General features: G+C 40.0%; 1 protein-coding gene across 9 annotated transcripts in view; it reads left to right on the top strand.

The window, feature by feature from the left end:
* The window catches only part of PHACTR1 (phosphatase and actin regulator 1), a 303,315-nt gene that overhangs the window by 177,593 nt on the left and 102,873 nt on the right, over nucleotides 1-22,849 (top strand). For all 9 annotated transcript variants that reach the window (XM_038128281.1, XM_038128279.1, XM_038128287.1 and 6 more), the window contains one exon: nucleotides 5,306-5,470. In XM_038128281.1, coding sequence (XP_037984209.1) covers nucleotides 5,306-5,470 — 165 coding nt within the window. The remainder of the gene's footprint in view (nucleotides 1-5,305; nucleotides 5,471-22,849) is intronic.

Genomic DNA, 22,849 nt, shown 5'->3' with positions numbered 1-22,849 from the left:
AGAAGAGCAGGAAAACAAACCATTTTCCTGAAAGAAAAACAAGGTGATTTTTTAATTGAAAGTGTTCCCATTTGGGTAAAGAGTAGACATAAGTGCTCAGCAATTAGAGGAGTTGTTCAGGTTTCCTGTCATTTCAAAAAGACATATGGTGTGTCTGCATCTTGTGTTGAACAAAGCTGCTAGAGCAAGGTCCATGCAGTCTGAAGTAAAGGGCATTTGGGATTCAAGTTCAAAAGAAACCTTGCAACAGAAGTTTGTTGGAAACTTATCTGCAGAATAAAGATTGGTTGGATGTGGATTGGCAATGAGGAGTATTATGTTAGGGGGTTTATTTATTTATATAGAGATCTTGTAATTGAATAATATGGCACATTTAGTTGCATCTTTAGGGCCAAGATAATTTTCAGCCTGTTACGGATTTGTGCAAATGTAAGAGAAAGCACAAAGTAGCCACTGGAGCTTCCTAGGAAGAAATAAAATCTAACTTTGTGAAGTAAATTTCTTTTTGATTGTGAAGTTAATTTCCTTTTGATTAAGATATTATGTGTCTGATTATGAAAAATTAGTGTTAAGAAAAGGTCTAAGAGAGAACTCGGTGTGATTACCAGTAAGGAAGGTAATATTAAAGACCACCAGTGAGATGGGTGGGCTTCAGCCTTCAGCAATGAAATTGCTCTTTGTACCCAAATGCTGTAATAGTGGGTTTTTTCCTAAAATGGAAGCTGAATATTATGGTATTACATATCATCAACCTTATAGATGAAGTGGTTTCCAGACAGTGGTGGGAATCACAAAACTGGCTGTCATTCTCCAGGAAAACTTCATAAGTTATGTTGTCTGTGGGAGGGCTTCTGCTCTGCATGCTGTGCTTCTCAAATCCAAAAAGTAGGCGACCACTATGTTGTCTCTTACTGGACTTTCTGGAAATCAACACCCTACTGAAAGATGTGGGAAAATCATAAGAACATACAGAACAGGTTCAAGATGGCCTAGCCTTCTTCTTTTCTTTGTAATTTACTTCAAACATGTACATTTTTTTAAATATTACTTGGATGCACATTACTTCAGATTGTGGTGGGTTTTTTTCATTAAAACCCCAAGTCTTGCTTAAGCCCTATATAAAGTCTATATGAACTTCAGGATTTTTAAGAACTACAGTAACATCTTGAGAGCTGTCTCACAGCGAAACAGCCTATGAAAAACTCTCAGGTTTAGTTTCCCCATTGCTAGGTCTGAAATGACAGCTTGGACAGAAGAAAGTGGGAAGGGAGTGTATCACCCTCTTGCCATAAGAGCAGGTCCCAGTATTTCTTTGTGTCTCAGAAAGATCTCTCATATCCTGGAACAAAAAATCAGAACAAGTTCCCAAAAGCACTGAGTATCAGCAGCGCCTGTGACCCGTAAACATCACATTTGTGGCACCAGCGTCAAGGTGAGATCTCCGCAGTGTGACTACAGGTACTAATGTGCACGGCAGTTCCCTCTCCCAGTTAGCAGACTGATCAGGCTGAGACTGCTGGGACTGCTTTCCTCTTTGAAGACAAAAAAAATAGAAAAAGAGTGCAAGGTCTGGGTTACTTTCCATTCCTGCAAGTACCAGCTTTTTTGGGAACAGCAAAGGTGTGAAATCAGCCTACGGAGCCTGCTGTCAGCAGTGGGTGTCGCAGCCCACAGCCAGTCAATAGCTATTATGAGCCAAAAAGGCAGAGAAATCCGGCCAACTTGAGCAAAAGATGCAGCAGCAGAGAAGAGCACAGAATTCTGGCATTTGCTTCTTGCATCGTGGTCTACTTTTATTCTTGCTGTATTAAAACTGTCATGGCTTTATGCTAATGTGGTTTATTCCTAGCCAGTGATTATTATGCTTTGAATTAGCAGTACTCTTGAGAGCATTTCTCATGAAAAAAAATCATGTCCTTCTGAGAAATGCGAATGAGAAGGAAAAAGAGGTGTTACTTGCATTAGCTCGGAGCTGTGTGTGTGTTTGGAGAGGATGAAGGAGAAGGGACACTTTCATGACTGATGCCAGGCACTGCAGGACACTGAGGCCACAGATTTGTGTGTAAGACAATACTGAAATTCAGAGAAGAGCAGCCAAAATATGGAAATGGTTTTGACATTGTGTTTGGCTTTCAGTGAACCCACCCTCTGGGTAAATTCTTTTTGACTCCAGTGTTAGTTTTGCCTGACTGTAAATCCATACTCATTTACCCTGAGTGGGAAGAGCTTCCCCAGGGGCAGCGAGAGTGCAGCTGGTGTGAAACAGAGTTGTGTTGTGAGAGGGTCTTTAAGGGGTGTTGGTTCTCCAGGAAATGGCCTCCAGTACCAGTTAGGACCAGCTAGCAAAGAGAAGTTGTTGCAGCTCAAGAGATTTCATAACAAAGGTGCCTGGGTAGCAGAGATCTTGGCTCACTGATGGCAAAAAGGAGAGAGGGTGAGCAGCAAGAGGAATTTCAATATGTTTCAGCTGTAGATTTGTTAGCAGCAAGCCTAATTCAGCAGCAGCAGCAGCAGTAGCACATCATTCCCAGTTTGCTCAATGGGCCACTTCCTGTATCCCCTAAGTAAGACACCAAAGACAATACCAGCCCATTGCTTTTAGCAGCATCTCTAAAAAATCACAGCAGTGGAACACAGTGGGATCTTATGTGCTTGAGCTAGAGGCATCTCAAATATGGAGGAAGGGGAAAAGGAGTGGTCCCTTTGGATCTGCATATAGAGGGCAGTGGTCTGTACCCTGTGCTGGTCTTCAAGGCCCAGCAGGTTCCAGTGAAATTAGAAAGTATAAGGAAATTTCTGATTTCCTCTTCTTTTTACCCATATGGTTTATTCAGCATAACCAGGCAATTCCCACGCTTGATACAGCATGTCCCAGCCCCTGTACAGGACAGGGCCTTCTAATGGGTTCTTTGGATAAGAAGGTATTTCTCCAGGCAGTCAGGCACAAAGAGCTGGAACAGAATGAAATGCTTTGGCCAAATTATCTTTTATTCCCTCTGCTTTAAATTGAAAAGAAATGTTCTCAGAAAGGTCTATCTTTCTCTTTTCTACCCCAAAGAATAGCCGGTTTTAACCATTTCCACTGAAATATCTGGGCTCACTCTATCTTGCTGGCTGGCTTTTTCTTCTTTGGAAAGTTACAGGCAGCTGTATCTGGCATTGATATTTTACAGGAAAAAGGATTATGTTGCATGTTAACATTCAAAACTAACAAAAGAGCAATAACAAAATAACCAACCTTCTTGAAAAAACCGGAGGGACTCAAATAGTAGTTCAGTTGGAGTTCTGATAATGAAACCTCCTTTGTGTTAGAAATGCGTCTCTGGCTGTTCCCATGAAAACCAACCTAAATTTGGCTCACTTAAAGCCTTGAAAAAATTTCCATTGAGATACATAAGAATTTGCCAGCCAAAATCTCTGGTAATTCTGTCAGTGTGGAGTGGGTGTGCTCATCCCTTCAAAGCAGTGTTCTTGCTGAGGTTCCTGAGCTCAAGCTCATGCCTGAGGTTAATATTTAAAATATGAAAGGTGAATAGAAACACTGGGCTGTTGTCTTCAGAGCAGGAGAGGTGACAACCTGCATCCTGTCTTTATGGATCTGGACTGTGTGTGCAAACCACTCAAATCAGTGTTACTGGCAATGTCACATTACAACACAAGTCTGGGAAATAGTATCCCTTAAAAAAAAAAAAAAAAAAAAAAAAGAAAAATCAACAACTTAAAAAAAGCAAACAAACAAAAATAACAACAAACCACACAAAACCCCTGCTTGTATGCTGACTGAACTATGCAGCTGTGGCATAGAGACAACCTCTCAATTTGCTGGTACCTTTTCTCTGTTGGTGTTTTCTCTGTGGTCCTGGCTTTCCTTTCTCTGTGCCTCTAATGACAGAGATGTTATTTCCCAAAACTATTGGCATTAATTTTGCCTTGCAAATATGAGACAGGGAGACCATGCAATATAACTACATCAAGTGACTATTCCCAAACTTCTCTTGTTCTCATCAAGTAGGAAGGGTAATTTAAGTTCTTCGGGGTTTTTTATTTCAGTATTGAGACTATCATGATGTATTATAGGGTAAAGGTTGCAGATAACTGAAATCTTAAGAGCAGAAGCTCAGTGAAAACCTCTATCCCCTACAAGGGCATTCAGCCCTAAGTGGAGACTGTCTTTAAATCTAAAATTAAAAGTTTAAATGATAAAAGCTAAGCATAAGAACTGGAGGGCAGTGAGTGGGCAGAAAAATGGGACTAGACTTGGGCTCCGCACTACAAGAAAGACACTGGGGTACTGGAGAAGGGCTGGTAGAGGTTCTGGAGCACAGGTCTTATCATGAATATCTAAGGCAAGAGAGATTCCGAGGAGAAAAGGAGGCTCAGGAGGACCTTATAGGTCTCTAGAACTACCCAAAAGGAGGGTGTAGCCAGGTGAGGGTCAGCCTCTTCTCCCAGGTAACCAGTGGTAGGACTAGAGGAAATGGCCTCAAGTAGCACCAGGGAGCCTTTAGGTTGAGTATTAGGACAAATTTCTTAATGGAAACAGTTGTAAAGCATGGAAACAGGCTGCCAGGGAAGTGGTGCAGTCACCGTCTTTGGAGGAATTTAAAATATGTAAATCTGGCACTTGGGGATGTGGTTTAGGAGTGGACATGGCAGTGCCGGCTTAACAGCTGGACCCGATCTTAGAGGTCTTTTTCATCCCAACCAATTCTATGATTCTATGATTTTTTAGCACCTTCTCTCTCACTAGGAAGTTCTAATGTAGCCCCATTTTATAACCCAAGCAATTTTAATGGACACAGTAATGGTACCAAAAGGTCATTATTTATCAGGGTCCTTGCTCTTAATAAATATTAGTAAAAGGAAATGTTTCTTTCCACTGCAATTAAAAAAAAACCCAAAAAACAAAAAAAACCAAACCTTGTAATATTTCTTTTCAATTATATTGTGTCCTTTTTTTTGAGCTTTCTCTTCCCCATTCTATGTCACACTTCCCCAGGAATGGCTGATGGCTGAACTGCCAGCTGTCTAGAGCTATGTACAATAATTTGTTAAAAGCCATAGCTTTCATAACATAATAACCCATATTCCTGTTGAATCTTGCTGTTACTACTGTTCTTTACAGTAGATTAACCATTTCACTAGAAGGAAAGAAAATAATGTTAAAATATTTTTCCCTTTGTTATTCTTCTCCATGTCCATGAAAAATTTTGGTCATCTGTGTGGTTTTCTGATAACTTATTAAAGCATTTATTTCACTTCCCACCTTCCTTGTGTTTTTCTCTTTTTCTTGCCGAAATTACAGCTGAAGAGGTGGAAAGACTGGCTGCAATGCGTTCAGATTCTCTAGTACCTGGGACTCACACGCCTCCAATCAGAAGAAGGAGCAAATTTGCCACTCTTGGGAGACTTTTTAAGCCATGGAAATGGAGGAAGAAGAAGAGTGAAAAATTTAAGCACACTTCAGCAGGTAACAGTCACGTTGGGGTCGGTTTATTAATCTGGAGCTTCTTGCTCATCAAGGCTGAAAATTTGTAATACAGCCTCAGTTTATATGTATTTCAACTCTTGAAGCTTGGCTTGGAGAGACTCATCAGATTCTAAGAGAAGATCTTTAACTTTGTTACAAACTTTTTTTTTAAAAACCCCAAAGTGACACATTGGGTGCACTACAATTGAATTAGCAGCTCACCAGAGCTGTATTTTCAGGTTCTGCAGCTAGAGCAAGAGCCTAACCCTGAAGAAATATTTGAATATTGATTCCACAGATTATGAATAAAGGAAAAGGCAGTATGAAAGATAATGCTAGTGGTCGATTTAGCCACATTTAAGCTCCTGTGAGTGCTAATAAAGGAGTGAAAAAAATACAGGATAAAGAAGTTGACATTGTGTTGAGTAACTTGCATAACCAGAAATTATTCATTCCATTGAGCAGGAATGATGTGCCCCTTGTTTTTTTCAGAAAACCAAAGCTCAGTTCCTGCCACACCCCTCCTTTTGCCATTGCTTTCTTGCACTTCTAGTCCAAGACCCTTTTTTATTAAAAAAAAAAAAAGGGGAAACTGAAAAACTATGGGTTTATAATGTAAATTGGTCTGAGCAAGAATCCCAGATGCAGGCATTGATGCATGTGATGAAAGCTCTGCAATTTATTTAGAAGGTTTATTTTCTGTGTTCTTTCATGATGGCAAATAATTACTACATTTGGTTCTGCAAGTCTTTAGCCTGGATTATCTGTGAGAAAACATGGAGTTTCTCCAGATTTCTTATTGTTTTCTCTAGAACTAGAAAGAAAGCAGTGGGTATCTTGCTCCTCCAAGTGTCAGAAGAGGCTTGAGTTAACTATCAGTTGCTTTTCTGCCCTGTGTATTGCACAGTGGAAGGTTTTAAGCACTGCTTGGGTGTACCTGTGGCACCCCAAATCCTGTACTCCTGAAAGTGGCCCACAATGGGGTGAGACGTCTCATTTAACTAAATGTGAATTCTTGAGTGAGTTTAAATGCAGAATAAGTATTTTCAGGGTTTGTACCTGAATGAGTTCTTTACTGTGTGCTGTTTAGACTGCTTTCTGATTCATCAGCCAAAAACTAATGAACTGGAATAGATGGCTGTGTCACTCTGAGTGATGATCATATTTTTTGACTTGACAGCTGAGAAGCTATTGTCACCAAAAATGGCATCTTTCTGAAAAAAAAAAAAAGACTTGTCTTTCATATTCTGCGTCAGTCATAACCATAGTGTAGTGTAGTAGGATTTCCATGAAAACCATGTAGCTCTTAGGGATATGTGGACACTGTGGTGACAACTGCTTTGAATCTAGATTCAGCATGCTGCCTTGGTTGGTTACAACTAGGAGAATAACCATGGCTGTTCAGGAGGTACCATGGGTTGCCAAAGCTTTGCCTGCTGTTGAGTTTTATGGTTTCTGCAGCTCCAGCTGATGAGGCTGAGCTGCATACTGCTGTGTTTAGACTGACTGGTTTGAAGCTGGATGGAATATGTCTCCATAGTCCACTCTGGGCATTACAAGAAGTATTGTTTAGATTTGCCCCATTACCAAAATACTTGGAAAGTACACAGTGGTTAAAACCAGACTGAAAACATGTATTTTCTCTTCTCAGAGGAATAGGAAGTTTTACCAGACATGTCAGCCTATCTTCTCCCCTAGAAAGAGTGAGTTCAGTGTCTGTAAAACCAATTTAGAGGCTGGGTCTCCAGGAACATTTGTCAGTCACAGTACCAGGTTTGATCTCAGTTGAATCCAAAACATTTCTCTTTTTTTTGTAGAAAAATTTTTATTTCTAGTAAGTTAACAGTATCCTGCAGCTGCTCTGCAAAATTGGTATTCCTGTCAGCTCCCCTGCTAACTGCAGCAAAATTGACAAGGATGTCAAATTTGCTGAGCACCCTGTGGAAGGCAGGGTTAGAGATTTGCTTCTGGACTGTGCAAGAGCTGGGTCCTCACAGTTTCCATCATCCCCAACCCTGGGGAACAGGAATCCACCAGCGCCCTACAAGACCCCCCAGCAATTAAAAACCATTGATTGAACCTTGGATGTGTAGTACAAAAGATTTGACACATGGAAAACTAGCATTTTTCTGCCAGCATTTGCATGACCTCTTGTCTAGTACCTCTGATTTCACTGAGAAAATATATTTAATCTTTATAATAAATCAAAGGACAAGCTTGTGAGATGGCATAATGAGAGCCAGCATGAAACTTCATAATACAGGCTTGTTTTCTTCTAGTGCACTGATAAATGTGACACTTGGAAAAAAAACATTCCCATTAGTGTCCTACAGGCACGCACCCAAGCTTTCCCACCTGCATAGAACATCAGTAATTATCAAAAAATAGATACTAATACAAGTATTTTATTAGGCCCTTATTTGCTGCAACAATGGATTCAATTATTTTTAATGTCAAAAGTGGTAAGGGTCAAAACACATGGCCCAATCTGATGAAATTTCCTTTGAAATTAATGGGAGATTCTTCTCTGGGAAAGGACAGAAAGAAAGAGAGAGTCAAGCTGATATGTAAGGTTGAAAGGTTGCCTTTTTCTTGGTATTTCCAAGTGCTAACATTTTGTATCCATATCTTTATCAGACTAAAAGCTCTGCTTAGTTATTCAGAACTGAATGTTTTAAAATACAGTTCAGCAGTCAATGAGCAAAAAAGCCTTTTAGGTAATAGGAAAAGTTATTTTCTGACACCTGGTAATTGCATGAGGTGAGACAGTATGTAATTTGATGGATAGAGGACCTCAGTGTTAGGCTTACTATATATGACTACTCTCAGCACATCAATACTCAAATTGTGGTATTTGAGCATAAGTCCCCCATCCTCCATCTTTGTTATTTTATTGTCACTGACAAGCAGAGGGTCAAAAGGATGTTCATGTTTTGAAGAGTTTATATGTTCATAGGTTATGTTGGTTTTGGTATCCAGGTAGTGACATTGCAGAAGGGTCCAAAGTCTGACATTGCCTTGGTGCTGACTTGGTAACAAAGTAAGAGTCATGGGTTTGATGCAGACCTCTCATGCCTTTGCCTTGCAGCTGGTCTCTGTGAGATCATCATTAGGTATTTCGTAAAGCAGCCAGAGCAGGTAGAGAAGATCACGGGTAGGGTGATCTGTGTGCAGATGGGAAGCACCAGATGAGCCATTGGGTTTGATCTGAGCCACCTCTTCTGCTGGAAGTTGGTGTGTTAAGGAGGTGTAAGGAATGTGCACTGTGAATGAAAGATGGGCTTTGGCTAGGCATAATCTCAGAAAACAGGGAGATTACACTCTGTGAGGCACACCAGTGTACCACAGCAGGAACAGAAACAAGTTATTTCTCACAGTAATTCTCCTCCTGGACAGAAGTGAAGTTCCCACCAGCACAATGTGGTTTTCAGTGTTAGGTCTGCAAATCATTTTATCACAGAACATCCTATTGGAAGTTCCTTGATGGGTGATGAGACTCCCACAATACAACATAAACTCTCTGGACACTGAAGTTCCATATACAGAGACTTAGACAAAGAAACCAAACTCTGCTACACTGTTATTCATGCTACAGTCAAAGGTATGCTGTATGTTTTTAAACTTAGTGAAGATTTCTACATGAAGTGTGTAAACCTTTGTTTCCATGCAGGGCCAAGGCCCCCTCAACAAAAATGTGAGGTAGTATAAAGTTGGGAGAACAGGCAAACTTCTAAATGGCAAGATTCTGTTTCTTGAGGGGATGGTTTCTTACAGCTGACAAGGAGCAGTCTCATGGCAGAAGAAGCCAGGAAGAAACATAATTTTCTATACTCAAGCACATTTCCTTGGCTGGATGCAATTGGGATGGCTCTAGAAGCCATCTAGAAGATGGCTCTAGAAGCCATCTAGAAGACTGGTCAAGGTTTTAAAAGCCATATGGGGCTCTCTGAGAATGAGCAAAGCAGATAGCAAGAGAGCAAGCTGACTGTCCCTCCTCTGCTAGACCTTTGCCATTTTTTTAATACCTTGATCTTCTTCTGCTTGCCTTGCTGTGAACTTGAAAAATGTTCCTGTGTGTGTTGCTGTTTTATTGCAGTGCTGTACACATGCTGAAATGTCATTTCCTGGAGATGTTTTGGAGAAGGAATGGTTTCTGAAAGAAAGAAGCTTGAGGGGAAATAGATTCTGCACTTACTTGAAATATTATTGAAGGATTTTTATCACTACTTTCATCAAAAGCCAACTGTTTGCAACCTTTCAGGAAAAAAAAAAAAAGTGTCTCAGCTGCTTGGAGGAGTTTGAGTAGAGAAAAATGTCTTGTTTTGTCATTTCCCATTTCTGGTGACCTTCATTTTAAAGAATTGATGCATATGTCTTCCACCATCCTTGCTTCCTGAATCGCAGTGCTCAGGCAAAAGGGAGAAGGAAGCATGTAACTTGTACTTGAAGGATGCTAGTTGGAATGACAACAGAAAAGCAGGAAAGAAAATCTTTTGAACTCAGCACCTCCTAGGTACATTGAAACCACCTTTTATTTGTGTCCCAGTTTCCCTTCCTAGAAATACTTACAATCATCCTCCACAGGGCAACAATCACATATCAGTCCTCTGGTGCCACAGTTCCCATCCCAAAACCCATGGGTGAGCTAGTGAGCCATGTCCTGCTCTGTGACCAAGGAAGACATGACTGTGACTTTCTAGCCTTATGCTTGGGGTACCCTCCTGAGAATAGGGAAGATCTGCTCCTGTTTCATTTCATTGCCTTAAGTTACATTGTAGAGATTGGTGTTCAAGAACCTGTCTCAAGGTGTAGGACTAGGGAGTTGGAAAGGATAAAGACCGGGGCTGAAGTAGACCAGAATATCAGAAGAGCCAAAAGGCAAACCATTGTGAGCCAAGCATCATCAGCTGGCTTGGGGAAAAAAGGACATTCAGGGCAGGTCTGTGGATTGATCTGCTGCCTAAGGGCCTTAAGACTCTTTTAATAATTATCTGTACAGAGGATGACAATCTTCTCTTGCTAGCAGTTACTCCGTTGAGTAGGAATAGATGAGGTCTGCACCCTGGATCTAAAGATTTAATCCAAATAGTGCAGACAATGCCACAAAAGGGAGTATGTGGATTTTTTCAGTTTACTTTTTGGGGAGAGCGTAACATGCTGTTCTATTTGCTTTCACTCTCACTCATGCCATTTAAAGATACTAAGTGAGCCTGAACAAAGCTGACTCATACAACCTTTAGCTGCCTCACTCCCAAAATTTGCTTTAAAACAGATATTAATTTTGTGTCTGAATCTTTTTTTTTTCCATTTGTTAATCCTTGGTGCTTTGGTTTTTCCAACCAGAATTTTTCTAAAGATACTCTAGAAAAAAATCATATGTCAGTGTGTTTATGTAAGTTAAGTCTCCCAGTCAGCAGAGGGGATTGCTTAAATTGGCAACACTTACGGGCAAGGATTTTTCAGTGTTTCTGATAAATAACAAGGAGAAAACAAAATGTGGTAAAGCTGTTCAATTAAAGAAACAGTTATTCATAAACCATACCCAGATCATTTAATTCCTACTGCTGATTATTTCTAACTACAACAGGTAAATATTTTTAACTTTTCTTTCCAGAATATTCCAGATGGAAGACATTCAATTATATGTTGCCAGTGCTTCTCTTAAACCTTCTGCTTTGCCAGTAATTGCCTCTTGTGTTTTTTCATATAAAACCCCTAGGGTATTAAACTGTTCATGCAATTTAGGTAAGACCTTTGCCTGGGGAAAGGAGGGAGAAGCAGAGGCTGCAGACATGCCTGCCTCACCTCTGCCTGTACTTCTGAGGAGGTGGTCTGTGGGGTGAGAGACTTCATGTGGTTTTCCCAATTGCCACATTATTGACATCTATCTGCAGAGGTTCTGTTTTCGTTGAAAAGAGCAGTTTTGTTTGGATTATTGTCAAACAAGGATAACTGTTTTATAGCACTTTATGGTCCCATTCTGTTCTTCTGAACTTTATTTAATATCTCCTGTGATCCCATGCAAAAAGTATTAGTATTTCAGTTAAAATTCCTCTTATACTTTCAAGCCAGACTGTCTCTAGGTTAGGATATGGAGAACGGAAGTAATTATGTTTTTTTCTTCCCTGGTGCTCATATTCTGATGACTTGGAAATATAATTCTGAATTCTGAATCAGTGCTCAGAGAGAGAGCAGGGTGTCCCCTCCAGGCTAGCTGGGTCTGAAGCCACCCTGAAGCCTGAAATACTTCAGAGTCTTTCTTGTTCTCCTCCATGACAAAGCCTGTTAATATTTCTGTGTAAAACCCCTAGGGGCCCTTTTGAAGTGAAACAGTGAGCAGGTGATACAGATGCTGGTCCAAGCCAGGTATTTTTGCTGTGCTGGAGCAGCTCATACAGCATTAAGGCATTGCTAAAAATCACTGATCATTTCCAAGATTTTGGGAGAAGAGAGAAAAATGGCACTTTTATAAAACTGAGTCCAAACTTGCAAAAAAATAGCTCTGGTTTTATTATAAACCAACAGTACAGTTGTTTTTCAGAGTTAGAAAGGGCTGCTATGTTCACTGTGTTGTGATTATCTGAGGGAAGCACAAGCTGTCATTGTCTGAAGAAAAGCAGCATTTTGCAGGAAGTTGGGCTGTTCCTGAATGCACATTGAATGAAGCAAATATTTTTACATGAAGAAAAATCAAAAAAAAAATATTGTTATATTTCAGTGTTTTCTAGATCAATCTCAGAAGAGTTTTTATGCAAATTTACATTTCTGTTTGAAATTGGAACTAGATATTATTTAGTATAGTTAAAAACCTGAATTTCAAATATAAAAGGGCCAGGTAGACAGGAAACCATTTGTATCTTAGGTCTGTTGAAATATTACACCGCTTGTGTTCAAGGACTGAATAAAAATTAAAATCCATATGCAGTTCTATTTTTTGCATTGATCCAAAATTGCACACTTGATGTATTCTGAATTTTGAAAGTGAAAAAAAATTTCTAGGATTGCATATGACTTCTTCTTGTATGTGCTGACATTTTCTTAATGTCTTTTGAGAAATTGGCAGAAAAATGTACCAGAATTCTTGCAAAACTGTAGACAACTTTTAAAAAATTTCATCTTTTGCCATTCTGTAAAGGGAGCAAAACTATCTTGTGCATCTGCTTGCTGCTGTGGAACCAAATATTCACGGAGATTTTTAAAGCCAGTGGTCATTTTCAGCCTCACTATTAGATAAACAGCCCAAAGCTTAGGGTGGCAAAAGAAACTTAATAGCAAAGGAAAGTGATGGCTGATGTTTGCCTCTATTGCTGGTATTTTAAATTGCCAGCATTTTCAGATTTGTTATTTTAAGGAGATTAAAAGAATGGAAATGCATTCAGAAGTTGCAGATCTGATTTGTACAAGGAAGGCAGTGAAAGCAGTTGTCTATTTTTATATTTGAATTGCCAACTGGAAGCTCCTAGTTCAAAAATGGAGGAAACAATCACTCCCCTGGGACATGAATTCCACTACAGAGCAGTATCACTGTGTCTTCCTGAGATGTGCTGCAGAACATTTCCAGGGTTTAAGAAGTGGGCTTTGCTTAGCTGGGCTGAAAAATGCGTTTAGGGATTGTTCTACCCCCGTGCCAGCTGTAATGGAACGTGTGAAACGAGGCCTCTAAATGTGTCCCGTCTTACAGGAAAGAGATGTTTAATGAGGCTGTTTGGTTTTTATGCTAATTACATTTCCAGCTGCTGTGTGAAGATTATGTGAGGCCACCCAAACTGTAATGCTGCAGCATAATTCTGCAACAGTGCATTCATTTTAAAATAAAATAATACAATTAATCCATTAGAAAAAGTCCAAATTGTGATGATTGAAAATAGATGCTGTTCATAGCATAAGCTTCTTCATGGAATATGGATTAGAGAACAACATCCATTGGAAATGTTTAAAGTGTTTTAGCCAGAAATCAGCAATAATGGAATATCTGGCTGTGGGGAGAGAGAATGTGTGTTTGGAATAAGCTCATTCTTGTATAAAAAGTTGTTGTACATCCTCAGCTTCTATTGCCATGGCTCGTGAATGGAGGGTCTTCATCAGACTGTGTCCTTACAGGTTATTTTAGAATTATTTCATTTAACAACAAAATGTGTTGAAGCTGCATTTTAGGTTTAGATTGCATGTGAAGCATGGATATTTATTAGTATGTCTCAGACCACTGGCTTTTTTTCTTTGGGTTTTCACTGCCTTTATAAAGGCACAGGAGAAAATCCCAACATTTCACAGTAATATGAAGCCATGAAGAAATTTGTCTTCTCAATGGTGCTTCCAGAGAGAAGTGCTGTTGAGGAAGCTTTATTCCTAGAATACTATTTTGCTCTTGCTCAGTGTTTCCCACAGGGGGGAAATGAAGCAGGAATCCCCGAGGCCAGCATGGCAGTACCTCGAGCGAGTCCTGCTGTGACATGTGACCCGTGTTGGGATTGAGAAATGGGTTGGTTTGCTCATGTGAGCATGCAGCCCAGTGGGTCTGATCTGATGGGACTTTTTAATCACGGTAGCTGCCCTTTATATCCGTGTCCATGAGCTGCATTAAAAAGGCACATACAGTTAGATATATAGGGTATTGGCAGCAGAGATGAGAATTCCAGGTCCGTGGGATCTGAAACATGGATGGCAATCACCCAGACAAAACCATTAACTTCATGAGCTCTTTCCAGGGATACTGGGGCTAGTATGTTGAGGAATAATAATAAATAGTTGCTAGAAAGAGAAACTGAATTGCCCTATATACAGAGGTTTAATAGGAAAGCACAGATTATGAATTGGAAATCAAAGATAGCTTGATGAAGAACAGTTTCATAGAAACCTTGGTCTAAGTCTTTTTTTATTCTAGGGCTTGTTCATACATTGTAACTTGAATTATTTAAACCATAAATATGAAACAGATTAGTTATAACATCATAAACCCTTGGGTGGATGTTTATGCAGTTCATAAACTCATTCATTTTATTTTAATTAATTAAGGCATATTTAGTTCTGAATTAAAGTGTCCACATAAGTGTTTAATGTGGCATTGGCGATCCTCCTTGACTCTTCAATTCAGATTGCTCTTCCTGAGCACCCATGTAAGTCATCACAGGAGCTAATGTGCAGGAAAGAGTAGATCAGACAACCTGAGGTGTCACAAGAGATGGTGAAGCCTTCTCTGTTTGGTGAAGCACCTCTGTTTGGTGAAGGCTGGCTACTTGGACTGCCTGAGGGACTGGGCAAAGGACTGGGCAAAGGAAGTCCAAGGTGGTGATTAGAACATTTAATGAAGAGAGAAAGTTATTGTGTTCTCGTCCAAATTCTGCAGCCAACCCATCCCACTCTTGTTGCAAACAACACCTGTAGATATTGGACTCTTAAATATTGCAAGACTTGACTGCAGTTTGACTGGGGGGAGTGGTTTTGTTTGTGGGGTTTTTGGGGTTTTTTTGTTTGGTTTGGGTTTTTTGGGGGGGTTGGTTTTTTGGGGTTTTTTTGGTTTGGTTTTTTTTTGGGGGGGGGGGGTTGGGTTGGATTTTTTTTTGGTCAGTCTCTCCATGTATAGGGTTTCTTCAGACCTGCAACTCACAAAGTCAAGTAATTCAGAGAGACTTTGGAATTACAGTAATAAAAAGGATTTCTAAAATGTAGAAGAAAATCTTAGAAACCAAAAGCATGGGGAAAAAGTACTCATTCCTTTTAGAAGTTAAACTCCCTAATTGGAGAAACATACAGATTTTCTGACTATTAAAAATTTGCTTTATTTATATACTTTCAGATGAATGTTTCAGTTCCACAGTATGATGTCTGTATAAAGAAGTAGTTAAAAATAAGACTTAATTTGGTTACTATTTGTTTGTGTAGGCTGAAGACATAATACTATCTGTTGTTAACTGCATCTGAATTGCTTATTATCTACAGGATATTCCACACTTTTAGATACAAGAAGTGGTAGAATAGACCCATGATGCTGAACATGACTCACTATTCATTTGTTCTTACTGGAGGAGCAGGTACATGTTTCTAGGTTGAAAAATGGAGTTTCTCACTCTCCTATTTTGCAGATGAGTATGTGTATGTGCATTTTTGAAGGACAGATCTTTGTTCTTCTTTAAAAGGTTTTAATTTGCTAATTAACACTATTGGTCCTTTACATCCTCAGAGTTCTATTTTATCTCTTCAAGTCAATATGGCAATCCCAAACAATTCTATTTATCAAAACAGGCAGTAAAAATCATCCCTTTGCTGTGGTGAATCACACTTTTTAAATTTAACCAACAGTATTGTTTGCCTATTCTAAAAGAAAAGTTACAGGGAATTTGACTGCCACTAGCCACCACTTGAATCTGAAAACATCAATTGCTTGCTTCCCTGTGTTTTGCAGGAAGCTCTTGGTCTCCATGTGCTCTTCATTAATTCCTTAGTTAAAAGTAGCATGGGGCTGACAGCTGAATGTGCACAGATAAGCAGTACTCTGAGGATGGACCAAAGAAGGTCCAGATATGCTTCTACCTGAAGGCAGTGACATATATTTGTGCTGAAGATGGTTGGCAATGAGTTTGATTTTCTTCCTGCTGAAGCTGATGAATTCTGCCGCTGTCCTCACTGAGCGCAGGGTGCCTGGCAGGCAGTTGATGAATACCAAAAGCCTTTGCTCATACTGGCCAGAAAGGCTTCTGCCAGCTGCACAGTCACCTTTCTGAGGTGCTCTGTTCCCAAAAGAAGACTGTGGGGCTTGGTGGGTGCTCAGATCTTTGCAGTAATAAACAATATCTTCAGGCAGAATGTTTCCAGGGTGTGCACGTATACTTAGAAAGCATCCTTGCAACCTTTTATAGTTATGTTCTGCCTCAAGACCATTTGAAGCCTGTGAATTTCTATCACTATCATCAAGAATCAATACTGCATTTACACTTCTGTATAGGCACTTACATTTTCAAAACTGTACATGTACATCTAATAGCCTGTGTGCTTTGTGGACCTGATTAAAAGCCCCATTAAAATGATCATTTGATTCTCTCTGGTTTTTGTGGGCATAGGATCAGGTCTGTATTAAGTAGTCACAGTAGCATTCCTCCCAGTTTCCCATCTAATAAGAAAATATGCTACAGATAGATAAAATATCAGTTAAAAAAAATGATGTTGTTGTGAGTGAAATATTAGATGACATTTGGGCTACAGTTTGCGTACCTGAGTGGTAGTGTTTTTTCTCACCTGCTGGTAGCTTCCTGTACACCATCTCAATCCTCAATCTGAAGGATTCTAGTTTATAGTTGTGGAAAAAATCCAACTCAGTAATTCCACGAGAAACAGAACTTTTGAAACACAATTTTGTATGGATTGTTCCTTCCTGAATCTTTTGCTGTCTGATCACAAGCCTAGGAATGGCAACTTGGGTCAAGTTTCCCTAACCAGCCTTCCAGAATTTTAGAAACACTACAAATTTATGATCTTTTGTCCTGATGAAAGTTTGAAAAATTGGAAAGAGGAATTACCAGTGAAGGCATATAAAGACAAGGAAGCCACTGCTGCTGCTAAAAATATGCAGGAAGGGATGAGAGAAAACAAGATATTGGCTGGATGCTATAGAAAAGGATACTTTGGCTCTTCTTGTTTTAGGCTGGCCAATGAGTTTAGAAGAGTGGCAGCAGATATGGCATCCTTTTACAACCTCAGTATTAACTTCAAAATATCTGCAACATCTCTCATCAAATGTACTTCTGTAAGGAAGATAAGCATCAGAAAAAGAAGCTTATGAGAAATTGTTTATAGAAATGATTTTGGATTTTATGATCAGTGGAGAATCCTTGTGTGTCCTCATGCTTCCATTTGCTTTGGAAAGAGCCAGGGTGTGAAGGCATTTGCAGGTTTTGATCAGACCACTGGGAGAGATCAGGAGGTTACTCTGCAGCCAAACAAATGCAGAACTGTCGTGTGAAGATTATTACAGAAAATCCATGTGTATTGGTTTATAAATTAAAATAATGAAATCAGCAACAGCTGCTCTTAATTAGTGATGGATCTGAACTGACCACACAGTCAGCCAGGCATCCAGTGTTGATCTCCTTAACACAGAACTCTCATGCTGGCAGCAGTGATGCAGGAGCCCTGGCACACGTGCTCGTTCCTGCTAGTAACCAATTCCATGCACTATCTTTTATTTAGATGTGATGTTTACGCCCCAGAAAACTTCCAGTTTGGAATGGCTACCTCTAAATATTGATGTTGGTTTTTTGCATCTGAATCTGAAAAGGCATTGTGCTGAAACGAGAGGCCAGTGACGCTGTGGTATTTCTGGCATTAATGTGCAGACGACATTCCTGCAGGCTAAAATGCACCGCAAGAAGCTGACAAAACCAATCAAAATCCCCCCATTTGTTAGTCTAGCAGATTAGTCCATTTTCTGATTTCACTGCAAGGATTGTGAGACTGGCTTAACTCAGCTGCCCTCATTTGAGTGACTGCACTTAGATCAAGCCAAGCCTCAGCTGTGTCATTCATACTGTTACACCTCCTGAATGCAGGCAGCTGGGGCTTGAACTGAAGCAACTGAATTAACAAAATTAATGCTAATTCACATTTTGGTCAGGGCATTATTTTTAGTATTCTTTGATTTGTTGAGAAGGCATTACCTGAGCTGCACTTGTAGAAGGCCATCAGCTAGCCCCTGGCCACTGCCTCCCGTCAGTCAGGAGCCATTAACAGCATCCCATTGGCGAGCCCATGTGCTGACACCTGAACAGTGGTTTCCAGAGGCCTGGAGCCCTGTTGCTAGTGAAGTCATAACTGTTTTACAATTTAGTTGTCTTCTGGCACTGGTTCATTTATTGAATTGAGCTGGCTGTGAACTCTTCAGCATAGTCCTGGCATCTTTCTCCTTTTGTCCTTATCAGCAAAATGACCACTGAGAGAAAGAACTTGTATTTGACCAGGATCTTCAGAATTTATCTGTGGAATTATATGCCCTGAGGAAGAGTGGCTTTTACCTGTGATATCTGTTGTCTTGGCAACATCGTTTCATCCAGGAAATACCGTGTATATTGGAGTAACCTTGTTGCCCCATGCTGCAAAATGAGTTGTATTGGTCTGTTTTCTTTCCTGTATCCTTAGAAGAAAAGGCTATAAAAGTGAAGATTGCAAATACACAGGATAGAAAAGCCACAGGGGAAGAGAGCTGAGACGCTTCCCTTCTGTGCTAATTGAAAGTAGGCCAAATCATAGTTCACTGCATAGATAAATGGGAGAAACAGAAGAGGGGCTTTGAGGATTGTATTATCTAATAAACCCAGCAGTATCTCCAGAAAAGCAGAGCTCTCTCTTAGCCACTGTCAGAGCAAACATGGTACCAGTATGCATATTGTGAATAAATTGCTGTGTGTCCTTGGTCTGAAACTCCCTGTAGGTTAAGGTGAACAAAGCAATAGCTTTTTCAACTATATGTAGCAATGTATGGGCTAAACAAAGTACTTGGGCTGCTGGTCTAATGAAGCCTCTTGAGCTGCAGAGAAGCTGGATAAAAAGAGGGCTTATATTCAGGAGCCCTAGAACCATATTATAGTTGGTTTGCAGCTGGTAGGGCAGAGTCTCCCTATTCATCTAACACCTGCTATTTCTGTAAAACCTTTATGTATATATGCTTATGTCCTACTTTTTTCCCCCTGGAATCTAGACACATGTTTGAGCTCACTACATTGCCTGCCTGCAGCAGATGATATAGGCCATCCTTTTGTCTGTTAAAGTTGGTTGTAAAATCTCATCACCTTCAGTGACAACAGGCCTGACCCTCTGTAAAAATGTAGTGAAGGCTTTCTGCAGGAGGCTTTTTGCTGTGCATCTAAGGCACTCCAAATAGTGAGAACACTATTTTAAGTAATGCTCTCAAGGAAAGAATAGCCCAAAAAAATGCACACACATTTATTAGAGAAGATAACTGTGGAACAAAGTTACGTTGATGGATAACAAATAGGTGATTGTTTACAAAATGGTGATTTCTGGCTCATTGTTTACTTGATTTTTCTTGTTTCATTTTGCCTCAATAATGTAAATGCATTGGTCCCATTAGTCTTCAGGAGATCTGTAGGCATTTTGAGTTGCACATGAGAATGTTTCCCAAAGCCCTTTGAAGTGGGACTACCTCTGTGTAGGAAGAGACTCTCAAAAGCCACCCTCTCATTCTGTTCCTGACTCCTTGGCATCCCCTTGGTAGTTGAACCAACTGCTTATATAGAAAAGTAATATGAGGAAACCACTGAGGCAATTTTATCTCTCTTAATGAAATGTACCAGCTGGAAATCAGGAGTAGCATGATCATCATGGGACCAATCAGCCCTCTGTGGAGAAGCAGCAAGTGCTGTGTAAACGACAATCAGTATGTCTGTGACGAGAGCAGTGTTGTACTGAGTGGGTAGCTGATATTATGGTGAAATACTTAAATTCAAACACCAGTTCAATTAAATTTCACTCAGTATTAGGCTAGGAAATTGATAAGATTTTAAAAAATTGGGATCAGCCCTGAGCCAACATGAGAACACTGACCTGTCTTTTCTTGCCAGCTGCCTGCCATCATTTTTGTGCCACAGGATAGCCTCTTCAGCCAGTGGACCACTGCATTTTACTAAAACCTGAGCTGTTTTTGATGCTTTTAATACTGTCTGCTTTGAGACTGTTCAGAGGGCACCTCTGGAGAATTTTGGTTTCATATTTCAATGCTGCAAATCGTGGGAGAATCCTTAAATGAGATAGCAGCTTCCTCAATACAATGTAGGTTGTGGCTCCAGTTCTTTCTGCCAGATGGGTCCCAAACAGATGTTGACAGTATCACGTTCAGTGCAGGAACTGACAGCAGAAGACCTTACCCGTGGTAGGAGCAGAGCATGCCCAAGAAGCATGGTGTGGCTCACCACTCCCATTTCAGCCCTTTTCCATCAGGTGAAATGCCTGCGGAAGTCCTGAATCTGCCCAGACAATAACTCCCGCAGAGCAAATGCAACAGACAGCCAGCAGGACCTTGTCCAAAGCTAAGCTTGCCTTTAGGTATCTCAGGCAGGCATCTAGGCCAGCTCCTTGGCTCACAGTATTTTCTCAGCTTGTCTTCTGTCCTGCAGCCCAGTGGGCAGGCAAGGAGAGCATAAACAAAGCACAGATTGCCTTAAAGTCATGCTAGCCACAGATCAGTGCTAGGCTAAGGTTTCACTTCATTTCATTTTGGACTGTGATCTTTCCCAATTTTTTTAATAGTTACCACCAATATCACTTGGATAACACAAAGCAGCAAATGACAATTGGCTTTTGCTTTCATAAGATCAAGTTGTACTTTGCTTTGCACCTCTGTTTCAGATATTTCAGGTCAAATTTTGCTTTCAGTTACGTCTAGGTATTTCCTATTAAATCCATCAGGTTAGGTAACACTGGTGTTGTAAAGAAAAGCATAAATTTTGCCCTAAAGTGCGTTGTTCTACCAGTCCATTTTATTCTGTGTTGGTACAGGTCTTTTAATTATTAAGCTGATTCCTAATTTGGAGTAAACTTCTTCTCAGTACTTGAAGATAAAAGGTATGAGGCAGACAATATGATACCTCAGGAGCAAAGTAGAGGCTGAATCTAGATGGCAGGAAGACAAGCATGAGTAGCTGTGATTATTGCACATTTAGACATGCTCGCATGCATTCATTCTTACTTTCCTCTTGCTAGTCTTAAAAACCTAGTCAAAATCCAGATACTGAAAAGACGTAGCTCATAAATTCTGTTTTCGCAGCATGTGCTAGGTGTGGATTGATATGAGCAGCTATTCTGTGAGATTAAGTGTATTAAGAAACATGTAATGACAACTTAGGGGCTGAACTTTCCAGAACAGCTTATTCAAGTGCAATATATATAGATATATAGAGATATATAAATAAAAGATATTGCGTAACTCAGTAAGCTGGAACGAGTTGGAGAGGCATAAAGTGGTGTATGTTCTAGTTGCCACTATTCATGTTTTATTTTAATTTGTTACTTTTGCTATATAATTCAAAAGCCATTCCCATTCTTGACATTTGTATAACATTTTTAGTCTTTATGTAAACATATGCATATTTTATGTTACTTTTGAGTTGCATTTATGCATTGGATGACCCTGCGCAGAAGTAAAAGCAGTGGAACACATGAAAATAGTAGGTTTCTGTTTTCAGCTTCTTCTTGCTTTGAAATGACACATGAGTAATTTAGGCTCTTTTTTCTTATGTGATTAATACTTTTCAAAAACACAGACACTGAGAAGTCTCTGAAAGTAAAATGTTTTACTAGATTTGCAGGGCTCTCAGTGATATAGTTGTGATAATACCAGTTAAGATGCAAAGTGAGTGTGTAGTGTCTGGACCTGTATAAGAAGGTGCCTAATTTTTCCATCTCCACTTATTTGAGGATGAGAGATACAGGAGGGATACCATGTTTCCTTCAGCAGTACATTAACGTACAGGCATATGCTCTTTCCTCCCCTGTAGGATTGTCAAAGCCCATCAGGAGTTTCAGGAACTAAATTCCTACTGGATTTAGTTGCAACTGAAAAGCGTAGTGGCCAGGAAGCTTAGGAGAAGTGAAAATTTTCACCCCAATTCCCAGTGTTTTGTGTACCTGGATGCTGCTTCACACCACAGCAGTTCAGAGGTGCTCAGGACACTCTTGGGCATTCTTGAGCATTACTGAGTGAAGTGCCAGGACAATGCAGATGAATTGGGTTGTGAATGAGTTCAGACCTTGGTGGGAACATTCAGCCAGGTGAAACTGCACAAACTGGATCTGACAGAATAGCTTGTCAGCCTTGCATAGAGTGCATTAAGCTCAAGGAGGCTACAAAACGTGGAGCAGCATGGTGGAAATAGAGTAAATTCTTTGAGAAGAGTGAATATTAAAAAAAACAGTCAGGCACCCATCTATTTTACAGACGCAGTAAAGAAACTCTTAAATAGTGAATTCCTGGGAAATGTACATCCTGATAAAACTCTTTTAGTGCACCTCAGATATGTTGTTGATGTTTGTGTGTTTGCTTATCCCACTTCTGCTGGCTACTGTGTGCTGCTTGCAGCCAGTTTGAAGAAATTCTGTTTGTAGTGAAAATATGGCTATCTGGACCTGTTTTTCCAGATGGGGGAATAAAATAACAGCAGGCTTTTGCCTCATTGAGCACAACAGTAAGATTTAAGGAGCTAACAACCCTTTGGGAATATTAATATTTGGACTAATTTCCTGTTTGAGAATAGCAGGTCTTAAAAAATATACCATCCGTGTGGTTTTGTGGCATCAGTTTTTAGAGGTGTACAATGTAGATATAGTCAATTAGATCACTTTGGTGTTAATGAAGTGCTTTTAAGATTCTTGGAGAGC

Source organism: Motacilla alba, chromosome 2 (assembly GCF_015832195.1).
Source record: "Motacilla alba alba isolate MOTALB_02 chromosome 2, Motacilla_alba_V1.0_pri, whole genome shotgun sequence".
Classification (NCBI taxonomy): domain Eukaryota; kingdom Metazoa; phylum Chordata; class Aves; order Passeriformes; family Motacillidae; genus Motacilla; species Motacilla alba.
The sequence above is the reverse complement of the archived record's forward strand: the minus strand, read 5'-3'. Positions and strand labels throughout refer to the sequence as shown.